The sequence below is a fragment of the Bradysia coprophila genome, chromosome X, assembly GCF_014529535.1.
Source record: "Bradysia coprophila strain Holo2 chromosome X, BU_Bcop_v1, whole genome shotgun sequence".
In the NCBI taxonomy this organism is placed as follows: Eukaryota; Metazoa; Arthropoda; class Insecta; order Diptera; family Sciaridae; genus Bradysia; species Bradysia coprophila.
In genome coordinates this window covers 3290357-3307925 of record NC_050737.1, presented here as the reverse complement: position 1 = coordinate 3307925, position 17569 = coordinate 3290357, and the positions used below count along the sequence as shown (strand labels likewise).

At 31.8% G+C, this 17569-nt stretch overlaps 1 protein-coding gene across 1 annotated transcript; it reads right to left on the bottom strand.

The window, feature by feature from the left end:
• Positions 1–1707: 1707 nt before the first annotated feature.
• On the bottom strand, positions 1708–16679 carry LOC119083630 (cytochrome P450 18a1). The gene is made up of 6 exons (XM_037193368.1): positions 16137–16679; positions 9698–9819; positions 9207–9636; positions 8850–9114; positions 3581–3768; positions 1708–3453 (listed from the first exon to the last, which is right to left on the bottom strand). The coding sequence occupies exons 1-6, from the start codon at positions 16516–16518 to the stop codon at positions 3230–3232; spliced, it is 1611 nt and encodes a 536-aa protein (XP_037049263.1). The 5' UTR covers positions 16519–16679; the 3' UTR covers positions 1708–3229.
• Between the last annotated feature and the right edge of the window lie 890 nt (positions 16680–17569).

Here is a 17569-nt window from a genome sequence, read left to right as displayed (position 1 = left end):
TTCAAAAATTTTCTTCGGGAATGACTCCCACATAATTCTGGAAAAACCAGAAAAAAACTGAAGCTCGTTTCAAAGCGTACGTGAATCAGGTGCTTGTCTGTATTACCATCTCCTCAATTTGGAACATATTTAACAAGCGATGAGTTTCGTGTTGCGTTGTCATTACGACTTGGTGCACCAATCGTTCAGCCTCATATCTGTATTTGTGGAGACAAAGTCAATAAATATGGGTACCATGGTTTATCGTGTAGCAAAGCGAGTGGTACACAGGGTGTAACTTAGAACAATTTCTATTGTTGCTGCTTAGTACATTTTTGATTTTTGTACCAGCCCTATAATTGAATGTAGCTCTTTCAAATTGACTTTGTCACACTAGAGCTACGCATATGTTTTCTTGTATTGTAATCTTGAAACTGAAATGAAATAAATGAAATGAAAAAATGTCGTTCAAAATGATCGACTCGTTTTTTGATTTTCTGAATGTTATAGTTTTCGGCGGCTAAAACACGATGCTAAAACAACGCATTTTTCAACTACGTAAAAGGTGAACTCGCACACAAATGTTCGATACCAAAATTTTGTAAAAGGAGTCATTAAGTCCACGACATGGCTAAAAAGCATTTGCAGCAGTAAACTTGCGTGTGCGAGTTCACCTTTTACGTAGTTTAAAAGTGCATTCTTTCTGCACCATGTGCCAGATTCCCCGATACCTTTTCGGCAACAACGATTTTCTGTTAAAGTAAACTTTTAATTGTCTTCTTCGGCAATTGCCTAAAATCGATGGTATTTTGCGACAATTTTTATGGTAAAGTGGTACGAAGTGTTACCCATGGAGTGGTACGAATCCACGTTTAGCGAGTGGAAATAACATCCTACAACGTGCATTGAAATCGGCAGCAATTCCGGCGATTCTTGAACCGCCAGGATGTTCCAGACCCGATGGAAAAAAACCAAACGGATTACCACTAATACCGTGGGCGAGAGCAAAATCGTTGCTGTGGGATTTTACTTGTGCTGATACATTTGCTGCTTCGTACTTCGTCTTATGCAGCAAGAAGAGCTGAGACTAAAAAGATAGATTACTCTCATTTGGCAAGCCAAATCATTTTTATCCCAGTCGCCACTGAGACATCTGGTGTTTTCGGAAAATTAGGATTGGAATTGATCAAGAGCATCGTCACAGCATCGCTTTAAATATTATAGCGACCTTCAAAGCGTATTTTCTGATATAAGTCCCGACCTTTCAGTCAATGGATTAAAGAATTTTGAGTAGAGGTCGAAGGCCTTTTTCTGTCTGGAATAGAAATCGTTTTGAGGAACATTGAAAGCATACAAATTGAAAATTCAAATTTTTTTATTTTTAAGAAAACGGAAAGAAAATAAGTTTAATGAATCTATACATATTTTGAAATTGAACACAATTATAATGGTGGATAGCAAATACGACATTATTTAACATTCTTTTTTATAATAATATAAAAAAAATAAAATATTTACACTTCTGTTATGTTGGTTAGTCGTTAGAAAAAAATAATAAAATTTAACAAAAATTCATATTTGCATAGTTTACATTCTAATATATATAACAACACAAATGCTAAATTGTAAAAATGAACGTTGTGAGCAATCCCTGAAACATTGTTGAAGGCAACCTACATTCCTACATAATTGTTAATGATTCTTAGTGTTTTTTTTTTCCTTTTTTTCATTTTTTACGATTTTTTTTATGCTTCGAAAGTTTTTTCTCTTCAATTTCATAAATTTTACTTAAAAGTATATCTTTCCTCTACGAATTCATTTCATAAGAAATGTTTTATCTAAAGCTATAAGCAAAACAAGTAATAAGAAAAACGGATAGACGATATATGATATCCACCCAGCTATAAATATTTGTATAATATTAGAGAAGACAAATGGAAAATTGTCCTCGAAGAGTATCAAATGTCGCGAGAAAATGCAACTCCCGGCAACTCCTCATCTTTATTTTTGTGTTAATTTACTTTTGTATACAAAACAAAGAACCCCAAAGTTTTATACATTGGCACAAAGTAGGTAGATGTTAGGTGAAATATAATATTACAATTTACTCATGAAGATGAGCATAATTTGCCTTTATCATGTTCATATTTAGCTGACCATTAAAAACATGCTTTATGAGCCGAATCTGCCGGATCCTGGGCAGAAACACAGAATTTTGTGCCGCAGTGACATGCTTATCTTGCATTGTTCATTTTTCATTCCGACAAACGGTGGCAAATCATTTAGGGAACATCGTTAGCGTATACTTTTATCAATATTCGAACTATCATATTCACCAAATTCCATCGATTATATTGAAATCGTTGCGGCTACATCCAGTAAGTGAATATGTCGCTCAGATTCATTTTTAAGGCTTGCAACAGGTCAGGACAACCTGAAACCTGATCCGAAATTTTAGATTTTATTTGAAATAACCTGAAACTGGACTTTATACCTGATCTGACCTAGGAGGTTGTCAGGTTCACTGGTTTTTTAAAGAAATTTTTTTCCATTTCACATAGAATTTTCCAATTCCATTGTCTTTCAGGTAAGTTCAAATGAATTCAGATCAGAGATACCTGACCTGTTCCGAGACTTAATTCATTAGGAAAATATGTTCCCGTAATTTGTGAGTTTCGCTTAAGATTTGCATCATCTTCTGTGTTTATTAAGCTAATGAAAGTTATTTATCGAATACAATGCCTTGTCCGTTTGTTTGTTTGGCTTCACACTCTCATGAGAAAGCTGTGCTTCTGCCGAACTACGTCAATAACTGTTAAGATGACAAAAAACACTGTATGGACTTTCTTTTCCAATGCCGATTTCCCATCTTAAAAATTATGTGAGTGTACTTGAGGAGCCGTTCATTTTTGTTTTCCTCTTCAATATGACAAAAGTACTTTCATTGATCTTACGATAAATTTCATGTTTTTATACAAAATATTATTCTTTTCTCTTCTTTCTTTCTTTCGTTTTTCTTCGTTTTGTTTGGGCTTTTTCTTTTGAATAAATTAGACGAGAAGGACATTTTATACAGCAACGAATATTATGCAAACTATTTATATAAACTGTCTGGACACAAAATCATAAAATATAGAAGCAAATTCGAGTATTTTTTTACAGTTTTTCGTTTTTTTTTTTTAAATGTAATATGTTTGATGATGAATAGGAACAGAACCGATGTACAAATAAAACAAAAACGCACACACGTCTACGACGAACCAATGTTACGACAATGTGATGATGCCATTCCTTGGTCCAAATTTAACGGTCTCGGCGTTAAGCAAACGTTGAAACTAGACGGTGTTATGGTGACACCAACATTTCCCTTTAGACTTGGCATTAAAACACCCGGTGCGAGTACGATGTCAAATGTATGGGCTATTGTGGCGAAGAATAAAAAGATTTCCATCTTCGCTAAAACATCTCCTAAACCTAAAAGAGAAATATCGACTCATTAGAAAACAAATTATCAATCAATGGACTTATGAAGTCATTCATTTGTTAATGTAAAGATAGAGAGAGAGCGAGAGAGATAGATTTATAAAAAGAGAACACTTACACATTCGTCGCCCGACTCCGAATGGCATGAAATATTCAGGTTTTTTCACTTTTCCATCGGTATCAATGAATCGCTTCGGATTGAACTCTTCGGGATTCACCCAGAGCTTTGGATCCATATGTATACTATTGATGAGGGGAATAACGTGTGAACCAGCCGGTATTATGTATCCATCGAGGTGAACATCTCTAGAATGATGACGAAATAAATAAAATGTTTTAAAATACAAAAAAAAATGAAATAAAAAATAAAATAAAAATTTATTAAGTTGAATATTTCTATTATAAATTAATCAATTTCAGTCATCGAGAGTCAACGAACTTTGCGGTTGCGTAAATCTAAGAGAGTTGTTTATGATAAACCGAATATACTTGAAATTAATTTTATTCACATTCAAATGCTATTCGAACTGAACAACCAGACGATTAATATTATTATTTTATTGTGAAATATTCCACCTTTAAAAGAAAAATCAATGTCATTAACCATATTCACACACGATACATATATTCTGATAGAGATTCAAATTGAAGACATTATATATACATTTTTGTGTATACATAATTTTTTAGTACAATCAATCTATGCTAACACTCAACTTAACAAAAAAAAACCAATCATCCTAACACCTCTACCAACTATCAACATCAGGTCACGATAACTATTTTTGAATTTTTTTTATCAGCCCTGTTCAATGTCGTTCAAACTGTACGACTCGTTTTTTTTATTTTTCAACAAATCCAAATTTCGACATCAACAATTTATTTTATAAATATTTCTATTGACGCTCTAGGCAATTGCCTAAAATCGCTTACTTCATTTACGACTTTAGAACATTTTTCATGCCTGAACTGACCAACTATCAACTTCCATAACGTAATGAGCGAACATTGCCATTGACAAGGAAAGTGTTGTCCGAAAAAAAATAATAATTAAACATCGAACTTAATAGTCATTCATTGAATTTGAAATGTTGTGAAACTTTTAAACACACGAAAAAAAAACACTTTCTGAAAATGTCAAATGTAAATGCTTCTAAAAATAAAACTTATTTGAGCGAGGTTAGATTATTAGTTTGTAGAAAACAACAACAAAGTTCAAAGTTTTAGTTTGAGGACATATTGAAAAAAAACCAGCTTTTTAAACGCAGATTTAAAAAAAAGCTGACGTGAGAATGGTTTAAATTACATGCAATAATTCTAAGATCGTAATATCTTGAAATAATAAATTAATTTTATTGTTTAGGCCAGGGCCTATTTTATTTTGTGGAACAAAAAGATACCAGCTCCACAGACACTCTCTCGCTTCACCATAAATTTCAACACCATCAAGTTATAATACAAGTTCAGACACTAAAGAAAATGTTGCTTGCTTGATGCCTTTTGGTATTACACAACCTAAATCTTTTGAAAAAGGTTGTCTTATGCGAAGGTAAAAAATATCGAGTGCCTCTTCCACGAGATAAAGATGTTAAGACTTCTCGGTTTTCTTATAAGCTTTGGTATGCCAAAATCCACAATTCAAAAGCTTAAAGTTCACAAAACCTGTTAAAGCATCTTTTCTATAAATTGGAATAGCCAACAAAACTACTCTCAAAATTTAAACTTTTTGCGAGCATAGGTCTGCACCTCATGATTTAAATGATAGGGAAGAAAGCAAAGGATCATCTAATCTGTGTTTCACGATCACTAGTGATCGTCCTCGTACCACCCTGACAAATCCAAATGGGTCTGGTCCAGCAAAAACGAGAACTATATCCCATTAAAAAAGAGTAAAGTCTACTACAGGATAGAATGGATATTTGTACACTTGTACAAAGCAGCAGTCTAGACAATTTTCCGAAAATTAAACATTTGCGGAACATTCCATCTTCACCATCTTCATAGTTTAGTTATGTTGATGTGGAAGATGTGGAAAACTTAATTCACTTTCAAATAAACTAAGCCCTGTCATATTCTCGGAAAACAGATTCTTTGGGCTGTTATCAACAATTTTACAAGTCAATAAACATGAATATTGCGTCGATCATTTTTCGTTCTTTGTTTTTTTTTGTATATTAGATGTTCAATACAAATACAAGAGCGAATCGATCGATTCAAGCGATGAGACAATATAATGATTATCATTTTTGCGTCGCATTATGTATTAGGCTAGCAATCTAAACAACGCATTAGATTTTTTTAAATGAAAATCTAATTGAGTTAAAATATCTGCGTAGATTACTTCCCAAGTCGGAATGATTCTTTTGTTTGCTCGTTTTGTTTGATTTTTTCCCCTTTGTTCCCTTTGTTTCAAATTCAAATATTTAACACCACACGAAACAAGTTTTCTTTTTTGTTTTTAACAAAGAACAGTGGAACAACGAACTTTCTGTTCTTTGTTGTTGAACTTATTTAAACTTTAAAGCACAAAGGGCTAAACTTTTAGTAATGAGACGTTTATTACGTTCAAAACGAATACATTCATTTTAATTAAATTTTGAATGAATGCGTTAAACACCAAACCTTTTAATCATCTTTAAAGTACAGGTTCTTCCGGCTATTTCTTTAATTTCTCCACATAAACTTTGTATGTCCTTGCTCGGACAATGTTCTGAGCATAAAAAAAATATTTTTCTCGAATTTGCATTTTTGGCCATACTTAGTTTTTTAATGAATTTATTGACCTATCTCTAAAATAGTTTAGAAACTAGTTTTTGTTGTTGTTGACTTCCTACTACGTATCTCACAACATCGGTTAGAACAAAATCCGCATTGATTTTTTAAACAGATTATTGTTTTCCGTAGCAGTATCGGGCTAAACACTAAAAATTTTTTTTTTAAATACAATCGACATTAAGTCGGTGAAATCGAGACTAAATGAGTACCAGAAGCATACAAATCGAATATTTTAGAAGAATCTGATTTGCCTAATATAATATGTTTTTTGCCATAATATCTTAGAATCTGTTTCTGTTCTGTTTCACGCAATAATTGGGTTAGAGAAGTACTAGATTTATATGCGTTCTGTTCTAAGTAATTATTATATCTAGAGATTCACAGTCTAAGAAACTCAGTAAAGCTATTATCTAGCCCTAGCGGTTAAATATATGAGTTCTGACTTTTATTGTTTCATTTCAAAAGTGGTCTTGAAATTAAATGATTTAATCGTTAAACTAGTACTGTGTTTATAACGAAAGCATTCTTTGAATCGACTTTTAACCTTGAGGCCGCATCTACATTTTTTTTTCATTCGGCCAAAAATGTGTCATCATGGCTTCACGGTGAAAAGTCGATTTCAAGAATGTCTTGGTAATAGGTCACTAGGCTTAATGATTACAACACATAAAAGTTAGCTCACAAAAAATGTAAAAACCAAAGATTGAAATTGAACTCAGTACACCCACGTACTTGACGAGCACTTGAATGCAATTAAGTTTCAGATATTATCAGCACTCTCCTTTCTGAACAACCAAAATATTCTATTTTTTTGCCACTGTCAACAAACGCTCAAGCAAACTTACATAGCCATATAAATCTACCCAAAAAGAAAGAAAAAGAATTAAAAAAAAAGACTTAAATAAAAGCATTATGTCTGTCTATCCATATTATTTGCGTACAGGCATTGCGTAATAATGTTTCCATCTCTCAATCGACGAATACATGTGGATAAAAATCGATAACACACAAAATTAAGATCGTCCTCTTGTCAAGCGTACAGCATTGACCAATTGTCACATTTCAAAAATAATTTATCAAATTTAATATAAAGACGTTACGAACCCACAACATATATGTATACATATATACATATATATGTGAATAGCGGGAGATACTTTTTGAAATGTTTATTTGGGCTTTCACTTTCGTTGACATGTCTTAAAACATAAAAAAAAACAGGTATAGTATTTTACAAGAATAACCGTTAAAATTTTCAACTTGGATTATGCGTAACACTGTTATTTTTAACTTTATATCGATATAATTTTGAGTATAAAAAAAACCTCATATTGACCTTTATATCGAATTATATGATTATTATGCACAAAATGTGTGTATTGTATTTGTCTCATGTGAATAACATTTTTTCTGTCGTATTTTTTAAAATGCGAAATTAATTAATGGACGCCTTTTATTGGTTTGAAATTCAGACATAATATAATTTTTTCATATACAAATTTCTGAAGCGTGTGTTAGCTGGGTAAAAGGGCCATAAACGTTGCATTATTTTAAGTTTTCATAATAATTGTGTTGGATGAGTTATTGATTTTAAATTTTTGATTTTTTTTACATTTTTTAAACTGCTGATTAATAGCCCAATTAAAAAAAAAGCATCTCGTCTTAACTGCTCGGTTAACTTTGTTCAGTGCCTAGCCTCTTATAGTTTGTGAACTCAAATGAACTTTTCACAGAGAGTGAGAGAGAAAATTGTTCACTACTCAGGACATCTCGACAGACTCAAATTTTCTGATGAACATAGGTCATAAATTTGTATGGGTTATCAAATTTCTTGTGATAGAATCGAAATCTTTCATTTTAGCTTTTCGTTTGGTCTGACTAGGATAAAATGCAGGGACTATATTTAAGAAAAGTTTTCTTCCATTTTCCATATTTACCCACATTTTTGGGAAAATGAGGGGAAAACTTAGAAAAAGATGGGAAAAATTGAGACAACATGGAAAAGGATTTCCTAAAAATAGTCGCTAGTAAAAAGGTTGGCCGCAGTCAAACTTTTTTCCCTACTATCCGTAAAATAGCTGAACAAGAAATTAGAGGTTTTAGTTGTTTGGTAATTTGGGGTAAGTGGATGTAACATGTTCAAATACACCCAAAGTAACAGAAATAATTTTTCATTTTAACAATATTATTGTCAGGTTTGACCGTACTGGGCGACAACCAAAAGGCTCCTGTTTTTTCCTTACTTAAAATTATTAACTTCGACGCTCAGTCCGAGCTTGTCCGACCCCACTTATTAGACCACGACATTCAAACAATATAAACCATTCAACGATTTGTCGATAATTGGTTGTTCCTGAATGTATCGTTTCGAACATATGATACACAAAAACCTTCGAACCCTTTTACTAACCGAAATGCTACGACAGACCTTTGAAAATACGCGACCTGCTGGAGATTTTGGGTTGAAGAAAGTAGTACTGGAAGGAATATAGAGTTAAACTGCAAACCTAATTGTATATAGGGAAGAGCTGACTGTAACTGACTGAGTCGGTATTTCACTACTTCAATTGAGTACAAATAATGGACCGAATCGAATATTAAAAAAAACTTACCGTGTTGGCGAATGTGTTGTAGCTAATGGCACAATGCTCGATCGTCTCATTGATTCTAAAATTGTCGACTCAGTTACTGGCAGATAAGGCAGATCTTCGATTGACGGTAGTCTCTGGCGTCCAACGACAAGATCCAGTTCTTCTTGCACTTTCTTCATCGATTGCGGATTTCTTAGCATGTAAACATTGATCCATAACAGTGTTGTTTTAATAGTTTCCATTCCAGCGGAAAACAGATCACCCATAATTTGCATTATTTGCTGATCTAAAGAAATTTTAAATTTTAAGAAAAAAAAATAGTTTAAATACACAACCAATCTACAATGCTCATGTCCATTCAAAGACCAATATTCTTACCATGATTTTTTCCTTCAAATAACAATTTATCTCTGCCCTCTTCCGTTGCCTTATCAATCTCTGCTAAATATGTGTCAATCAAATCTCTGATACGGTTTCCATCGAACGTACGTCTATGATCATCAATAACTTCTTTATAGAACTCAAACATATCCTCACGATTCTTAGCAATTTTATTTCTTGCCGTTCGTTTGCCTGGCAAGTATTGAAACGACGGTATATAATCCACTGTATGAATTTCACCAAATAATCGCATTCCCTCTTCGATCAGATGGTTCAGTCTGCGAAATTTCGGATCCTCTATTGAGAATCGTACGGACATCATTATATTACAAATGACATTGCTAACAGCCACCGAATAAATGGGACTTAGATCGACTGGTTGACCAACTGCTTTGTTTAGATTTATTAGTAAATCTTTTACTTCCAACTGTAAGGAGTTCACGTTAATAAAGCACAATCAAGTATCATTGTACATTCCATGAAAATACCATAATTCGACCTTCCATAATATGTCTGCCATTGCCCAAATATGTCATTCCGAACAATCTCAGTTTATCGTGTAAGAATTTTCGTTGCTCTTTCCAGAGGTCACCTATGCTGTTTATAATTCCTGTAAATGCAAGAAAACTCAATTTGAATAAAATAAATAAAGCGACACGTACATGGTGTGATTCCATGTATTGTATATAATATACGACAGAGTGTGTATGATACTATCCCAAAAAAATACAGACGTGATTATGATTAGAATGGAAATATTTTAAACGAATTCAGTAAAAGGAGGCTGCAGCACGTATAATAATCTTTCAAATTGCAAATGTGATGCAATTTCAAAATAATGACGTCAGCATTTCAGTGCCGAAGCAGCCGTACCAGCTAGCATTCAAATTTTGTCTTAAAAACTGATACGCACTTCTTGATAAGTCACCAATTCGGTACTGTAACATTCAATTAGCATGCTTTCATCGTAATAACACATAATGTGGGTGCAGTTCAGCGACTGGAGTTAAGTTATTGAGCAATAATGAAGGAATTGGGCAACTCAAGTAATGAATGTTTTTATGGCTGATGTATTTGTTCTGTGGAAGTGTGATAGACCATTCTGGGTGGAAAAGTAACATAACCATCTGCAGACAGTGAATCTGTTAACGACAGTAAGTTTTGTGTCACTTTTTCAGACACACAGTAAATCAAACGAAGTAGAAGATTCGATAATTACATTGGTAATATGGATCAACATTATTCCTTATGCATCCCACGGAAATGGCCCTAGAAGAACATTCGTACAAGTTAGGAAAAACCCTACAAGTCGGCCGAACCGAAACTCAGATATGGGTACATAATTTACTGTTATCGAGACAATTATCGATCAATCGAATGGTTCGTTCAATCGAAAAACTCTTGAGGCGATATTAATGGTGTATACGACAGTTCTCAGTTCCACATTCCACTTTTTTTGTGTGACAACTCATTCGTATCAGTTATAATGTTTCTCAAATTTGTATGATTCGTATACATGCGTGTAGAGCTTTTAAAATTTTGTTTTCATACGCACAATGTTTGATTTGAAATTTGTGAGTTTCAAAATTTCGAAATTAAATTTTAACGAAAGAAAAAATTAACCAGTCTCAAGGCGTGACTTTTTTTTTGCTTATAATAACGAATTTTATCTCTCTCTTAGATACTTTTTGGTTTGCAACAAAAAAAGTGGAAACGTGTATTAAAGTGTGTCTTACCTCCCGATATAAAGATTTTTCGAAGATTTTCTCACTAAAACTTTGTTTAATAAATTTTGAAGTATACCAAAGAGCCAGGGCCCAATATCGACAAAATATTGATCAGTAAATAAAATTTACTAAATATATACTTTTCGCTTCAAGGATGGCTATAAATTTAACAAAGTTCAAGATGAATGAAGCGGAAGAAAACCGCGAAAATAGCATGTATAACGCACTTCAAACATGAGTGGTACTCTAAATAGAGTACTGTGTTTCACATAAATTTTGATACTATATAAACAATGGAAAATGTTTTCACACAAAATAGTACGTTAACACCATTTTGAAACACGACTGATGCATCTGTTTTCGAATGTAACGACTAAATTAAATGAAGGTTTCTGGTTAATGTGTCCTTATTCATAGTAAAATTTATGTTAAAACCAGACAGAACAGAAGAAGTAAAAGATTAGGACGATCCTACCGCAATACTCTTGCCGTTTTTAAATGGTTAATTTCTGATTAAAATCTTCGCATATTTCTAAAACAGAAACATGTAGCCCTACATCAATGCCACTTCTTTTAAACATCAGCGTGACAGTCAATGTCAAAAATATTGTATTGAAAGGTTTATTGTAATTTTTTATAAAGACCTTAGTTCTCAGTTTTTTATAGTATAGATAAATCTGTAAAGTACTTTATTATTCTCCATGTCATAAATACCCATTACTCAAAAATCAGAAAGTTCGTAGGTCTCAGGTGCCAATGATAATTTCATAGGCTACCACTACACCTAGCCTTCCAAATTTGTCTGATTTCTAGAAAAATCTCGTAAATTCAGCTGAGAAATCGAATATATTTCTCTTAAATACGGATTAACAAAACAAAGAAAGACGAATCTTAGATTATTGGTCTTCGCAAACAGTAGAACGTCTTCTTTTAATAAACAGGTTATTAAAAGTTAGAAAGGATAAAACAAATATTGAACATAAGTATTAACTTCAGCAATGGACTGACAGCTTTTTGCTGATAAAAATCAGGATAATCAGAAAAAAATTTAGTTTTTTTTAAATTTGGAAATTTGAAGTTTGCTTTCTGTGCTCAAAATAGCCTCCAAATTTTTTTGGACAGAAGCTTTTTCGTTACATTTTATAAAAGAAGAGTTAGGTTATAGTATTTTGGAACATCGAAGCAACAATAGTATTTTTGTATGGGCAGAAGTTTGAATTCTACAAAACTCGAATGGGACAAAATTAATAATATTTCCAAATTAAAGAATGTTCAGATATATGGCGACATCTCGCAGTGACCTAGCGTAGCTCAGAACTTTCGGCAGCTATATTGAACCAAGCGAACTTAAACGCACAGTACGACGGTTCGTTCCTAAATTGTCCTAATCACCAAAGTTTTCGATGGACAAATATATAAAACACCAAGAGTGCTTCAACATTCCAAAAAATAAACAAACTACTACTGGTTCCGCTGCTTTGCCACCCATCGACGAAACCAACTAGTTTCGAAACTAATCGCGTATCTGTTTACTTTTTTATCAAAATTTAAAAAAATTGCCATAGAAATTTTGTAATGTCATCAATCTTCTGACTTAAAAAGTCATTTTTTTCAACTCAATTATTTAATTATATTCACATTAGTGATAATGTTATGTCTCCACTATCATTTTAAAATCAATAAACTAATGATTGATTTTGCTAAACAAAAACAAACAATGAATAACAAAGTAGTTATCGAGACCACAAGTAGGTTAAACAAATAATATATTTAGTGCCACGGAAGATATATCATCAAAAGCTTTATGTTTATATATACCTATCAGGCCAAACGAACAACATACTTTTCTATATCATAAGGACTTTCACTTGCTCTCTATTTCATTCTATGCTTAACTCATTTCGTACCGTCACTTAAAATAAAAAAAAATAAAAACTAACACATCTAACTCATCTGACCTCCTCTCTAACCATAAGTTTTTTTTTATTTTTATTTTTTTTTACAAATTCCAATAAACGAATTCATAGGTTTATTGACCTCAAAAAATATAAACAATTGAAATGACGCATTAAAGTGCATATATATACTAACAAAAACTATTAGATAATCGCAACAGTTTAATATTATAATCGTCGCATTATATGGATACACACATTCCTTTTTACACAATTTTTTGTTTGTTTGTTTCTTCTTTCAAATGAATTTTTCTATTATAATATTGTTAGTAATGTTAATCGTATATTGAATGCGTACTGCAAATATTTGTTAATTATTTTTCGATCGTCATATCCATTTGAATAAATATTAATAAAATATTTATCAATTTTTCGTACATACACACTAAGTTGCAACCAATTTATTTTCCGTCAAACGACATAAAAACATAAACATTTCAGAAAATTGTCGAATAACACACCTTTTTGTATAATATGTGTTTTAATACGAACAAGTTGAACGAAAAAAAAAAAATGGAAAAATAAAAAATAAATAAAAATAAAAGAAGTTGAATTCATCATGTGGATTTATGTCACTTCGGTCAGTGACTTTCTTTGCATGAAAATGTTATTTTTCAAAATGTAATTAATCAAAATTTATGCCAAATCCAATATGAAATTGGATTAAGTTTAAAACCGCACACACCAACCGACGGAACAAAGACAAAAATTGGATTTCTCTTATTTTTCTGATACATAAGTTCAAGTTCACAATGGTTGGTTGGTTGGTTGCTTTTTTTAAGGTATATTATTTTCTTTCTTGGATCAAATATGTATATAGTATACAATACACAATATATACGTACATATACCGCATATATATCGTTTCAATACAATAATAATAATATTAATATAAAAAAAGAAAGAAAGAAACACCTAAGTGAAATGTTCCATCCTCATCTCAAAATAAAAATTGTATTTATAACATACATTGTTTTAACAGCAACTAAAAAACCAAGTACTTTAACCAAAAGTTAAAAATAAATTGGAATTAAATCTTCAGGTACGTTATATTTTTGGATGTAACGAAATATACATATAAAATTGTGCAGAGAGAAGAAACAACGAATTAACAAAAAAAAACAACAAACCCAACCAACGATTTTTTTCTCTTTACTTTTAACAAGTTACATTTCTTTGAGTTATTTAAATTTAATTTTATACGCATAAAACGTAAAATACCGCATATTGGCGCGCGATGTTTATATTTTGAATAGTTTATGCAGGTGATGTAACCTATAGCAAAAACGTTCCGATTTTACTGAAATTTCGAATCTTGGGGAAGGGAAGGTGAACGTACTGAAAGTGGATTGGGGAACGTATATAAAGTAATATACAAAACATTGTATTAAATTAAAGGTGTATATAGTAGGAAGCTGAAGATAAAATTTAAATTATGAAAAAAAAAACCTCTGAGGAAAAAAAATGGATGTGACAGATACATATTAAAATGCTCTATCAAAAATTGTGAAAAAAGAAAAGTGTAATAAAGTTGAAAGAAATATTGAATATAATATCAGGTGTCTGTTAACTTGAGAAATTGGTCGTCTTCTAGACAGTCTGTGTACGCACACAGAGTATAATTTGTTGAGAAATTAAAGAAAAATTAAAATAAACAATAAATTGGTGCGCTCGTCTTGCTTCATTTGCATTATTTCGGAGACTATGCCCGTTCGAATGAACGTCACGATTAAAACGCTGTCAACGTTTGTGATCCAAATTCGAGAGTACTAAAAGCATTTCAAAAACAACAATATTGTTACGAAGAGTTATGAATGTAGAAACTTTGGGCTTTGGGTGACCTGAGAGATTCTAGTAATATTTTTTTGTTTCTGTCCCGTTAAATATGGTAATTTTTCATAAAATATTAGAAGATTCACTCGTTTAGTTAAAGTATAGTTAAATCTGTACCGGAGTGCGTTTTTTTTCGTTGGTATAAAGGGCCGTCATAAAACAACACTATAAACATTTTAAACAAATAAAAGATTGAGTAGAGTTTTTACGTGATTTTTTTTTGGTTTAAAAAAAACGATTTGGACATTTTGAAGAAAAAAATTATTGATTTTAATAGAAATCAACAAAGTCATAAAACTCTTACCTTATGAATTTTTGATGAAAAAGTTTTTTTTTCGTATTTTAATTTGGAATTGAAAGCCTTTTTGCAAATTAGTTTTTGTAATCGAGTAGGTGTTTTAGACCTTTAGAGATCGATTGTTCGATTCTAAATTGGGATTTATTTACGAAACATGTTTCTCGCTAGACACGATCATTTTGAGCATATCGATTAACATCAAAAAAATTTATTTAAAACGACCAACATTGAATTATTACATAAAATTAAAACGGTGCAGTCTGCTATTTTGTCGTTATAATGGTCAGTCTGCTATTTTGTCGTTATAATGGTCATCTTAAAAGAATGGTGACTATAAACAGTTGAAAAACATAAAAACGACATATAAATTTACCAACAAATAAAAAGTCAACCGAAATTTACTGTAATTCATTCTTTTCCATTTTTATTTCTATTTTTGATAGCTAAGCTTAATTAGCTTTCAACAAAGCGAAAAAAATTAGAAATTTTTCTAAAAATAAACGGCATTGATGATAATTACGCTTATTCATCAGAGTGTCTCCTAAAGCCAAGTGTATTCAACTCATTTTAACGATCGTTTATCACCGAAAAATCCTTCAACAAAATTAATTTTTTTTGTCGTCTTATAAATTTTATATTGAGCAATCTGAGATTAGCAGAAAAAAAAATTTTCTTTGATAAACATGTTTTGGTTTCGGTCAAGCACATGTTTACAATAATATCCCTTCGAAAATATCAACATGATACTTGCAATCATCACAAGAAAATGAGGGCAGAAAATTTTTTTTAATTGAAAAAGAAAAAACAATTACGCACTTGTCATTAGTTTCATGAAACGTGGGTCACAAGAGTTAATAGTTTTTTTTTGGTGTGTGCTCAGACATACAAATGATTGCAAGCTGTTGTGCATTACAAATTTCTAAGAAAGATAAGTTCAGTCAAATAGGAAAGATTATAAAAACAAATATGAACGACTCATACATCAAATTGAACTCTTATCATAAAAGCGCTCTGGTAACAGATCTCAAAGAAATGTTTTCACAAAGAAATACAATTAATTTATGGAATAATTGGTGTAATAAACTTTACCCTAACCACAAAAAATGTATCTTACCGAATCCATTGATCGTTTTCAAAAATGGTGTGTCCGGTCGTCCAGTAAATTCTTCTTTGCGAAATATTTCCCGAATCATTTTATAATCACTGATAACAACGGTTAATTGATAACCCAATCGGGCACTGTATATGGATCCATAACTTTTGGCTAATTCCATAAAGCGAGTATGCTTCTCTTTTCCCATAAATATCAAATATCCGAATATTGGCAGACCCCACGGTCCCGGTGGTAAATGTTTAAATTCTCTGTATGATTTAGATAACCGTTGCACGAATCGCACTAGCACAATAACCACCGAAAACAATATTAGCGTATTTCGCGCATCTGCTTGTCCTAAATAATGCATAATATGATTAACGGCAACCGAATTTGTTATCATTTTGTAAAAATTTTTTGGTTAAATTGTCTATAATTGTCTTTAATTTACAGATATATTTAAATTTTTTAATGTTCAAAATATACTAAGTTTATCAACAAAAAGCTACGCTTGTCGTTATTGTAATGTTGTACCGATTCCATTCACAAATTTTAATTTTCCACTACACACAGTGTGTTGCTTTTTATACTTGCCGGTACTAGAGAGGGAAATCCATTCATGGAGGGGACTTGTAACTTTACAAGTGCATATGAATGATGTGCTTTGAAATTTCAGTGTTTTCGTATGGTACAGACGGCAGTATCATTTCGAATATTTATTAAATAATTCGAAATTAATGTTGATATTGCAGGCTATTGATATGAAGAAAGAAAAGAAGAGAAACAACAAAAAAAACAGACCTTATGTGATATATATTTCTTAGGGTTTTCATTATCAGTTTTTATCTTCTCCATTGAAGTAATAAATTTTCTCACTTAAAAATTTCATAACACTTGACAATTTGTTGTGTTAATTAAAATTGATATTTAAAATAGACCGATACTATTCGCACTCGCAGTGCTCTGCAAGTATACTGTGTACGAATATTCATTTCTAGACTTGCTGTTGTGTGCGAGCTAAGATTCGAATCTGAGCATGTTGTCCAAAATGTAGGATGGTATTGTCTCTACGAATTTACGGTCCCAGGTCACTTCCGGGGGATGCTATTCGTGACCACAAAGCATTTCGAACGAGCCAGGATGTTAGAAAAAGTGATTTTTCGATATAATATAATTTTTTGGGAGCTGTCACCGACGGTTTTATAGTAAATTCATGTTGCTCTGGAGAGCACCTGATGTAATTCGAAATTTAAATAATTTAACCAACCAAAAATTTGAATAAAAAAATCAATTTTTACAAAATTTATGAGAGAGACACGTCTCTTTACCATACCTATTTTCCCAAATCCACCGAAAGGTCAATTTCGAAAAAAATCAACGCGGGTAACCAAGTTACACGTCTTCTTTTCAAAATTAGGAAATATTATGCGTAGAACAGTATATGAACCAGCAGG

What these genes read in the sequence shown, in the direction of transcription:
- LOC119083630 (XM_037193368.1), bottom strand. Translation starts at nt 16,518, where the DNA reads ATGATAACAAATTCGGTTGCCGTTAATCATATTATGCATTATTTAGGA. An exon ending in GAAAACGATCAATGGATTCG is followed by an intron (nt 9,820 to 16,136) that starts GTAAGATACATT and finishes TTGCATTTACAG; the next exon opens with GAATTATAAACAGCATAGGT. An exon ending in ATTTGAAGGAAAAAATCATG is followed by an intron (nt 9,115 to 9,206) that starts GTAAGAATATTG and finishes AAATTTCTTTAG; the next exon opens with ATCAGCAAATAATGCAAATT.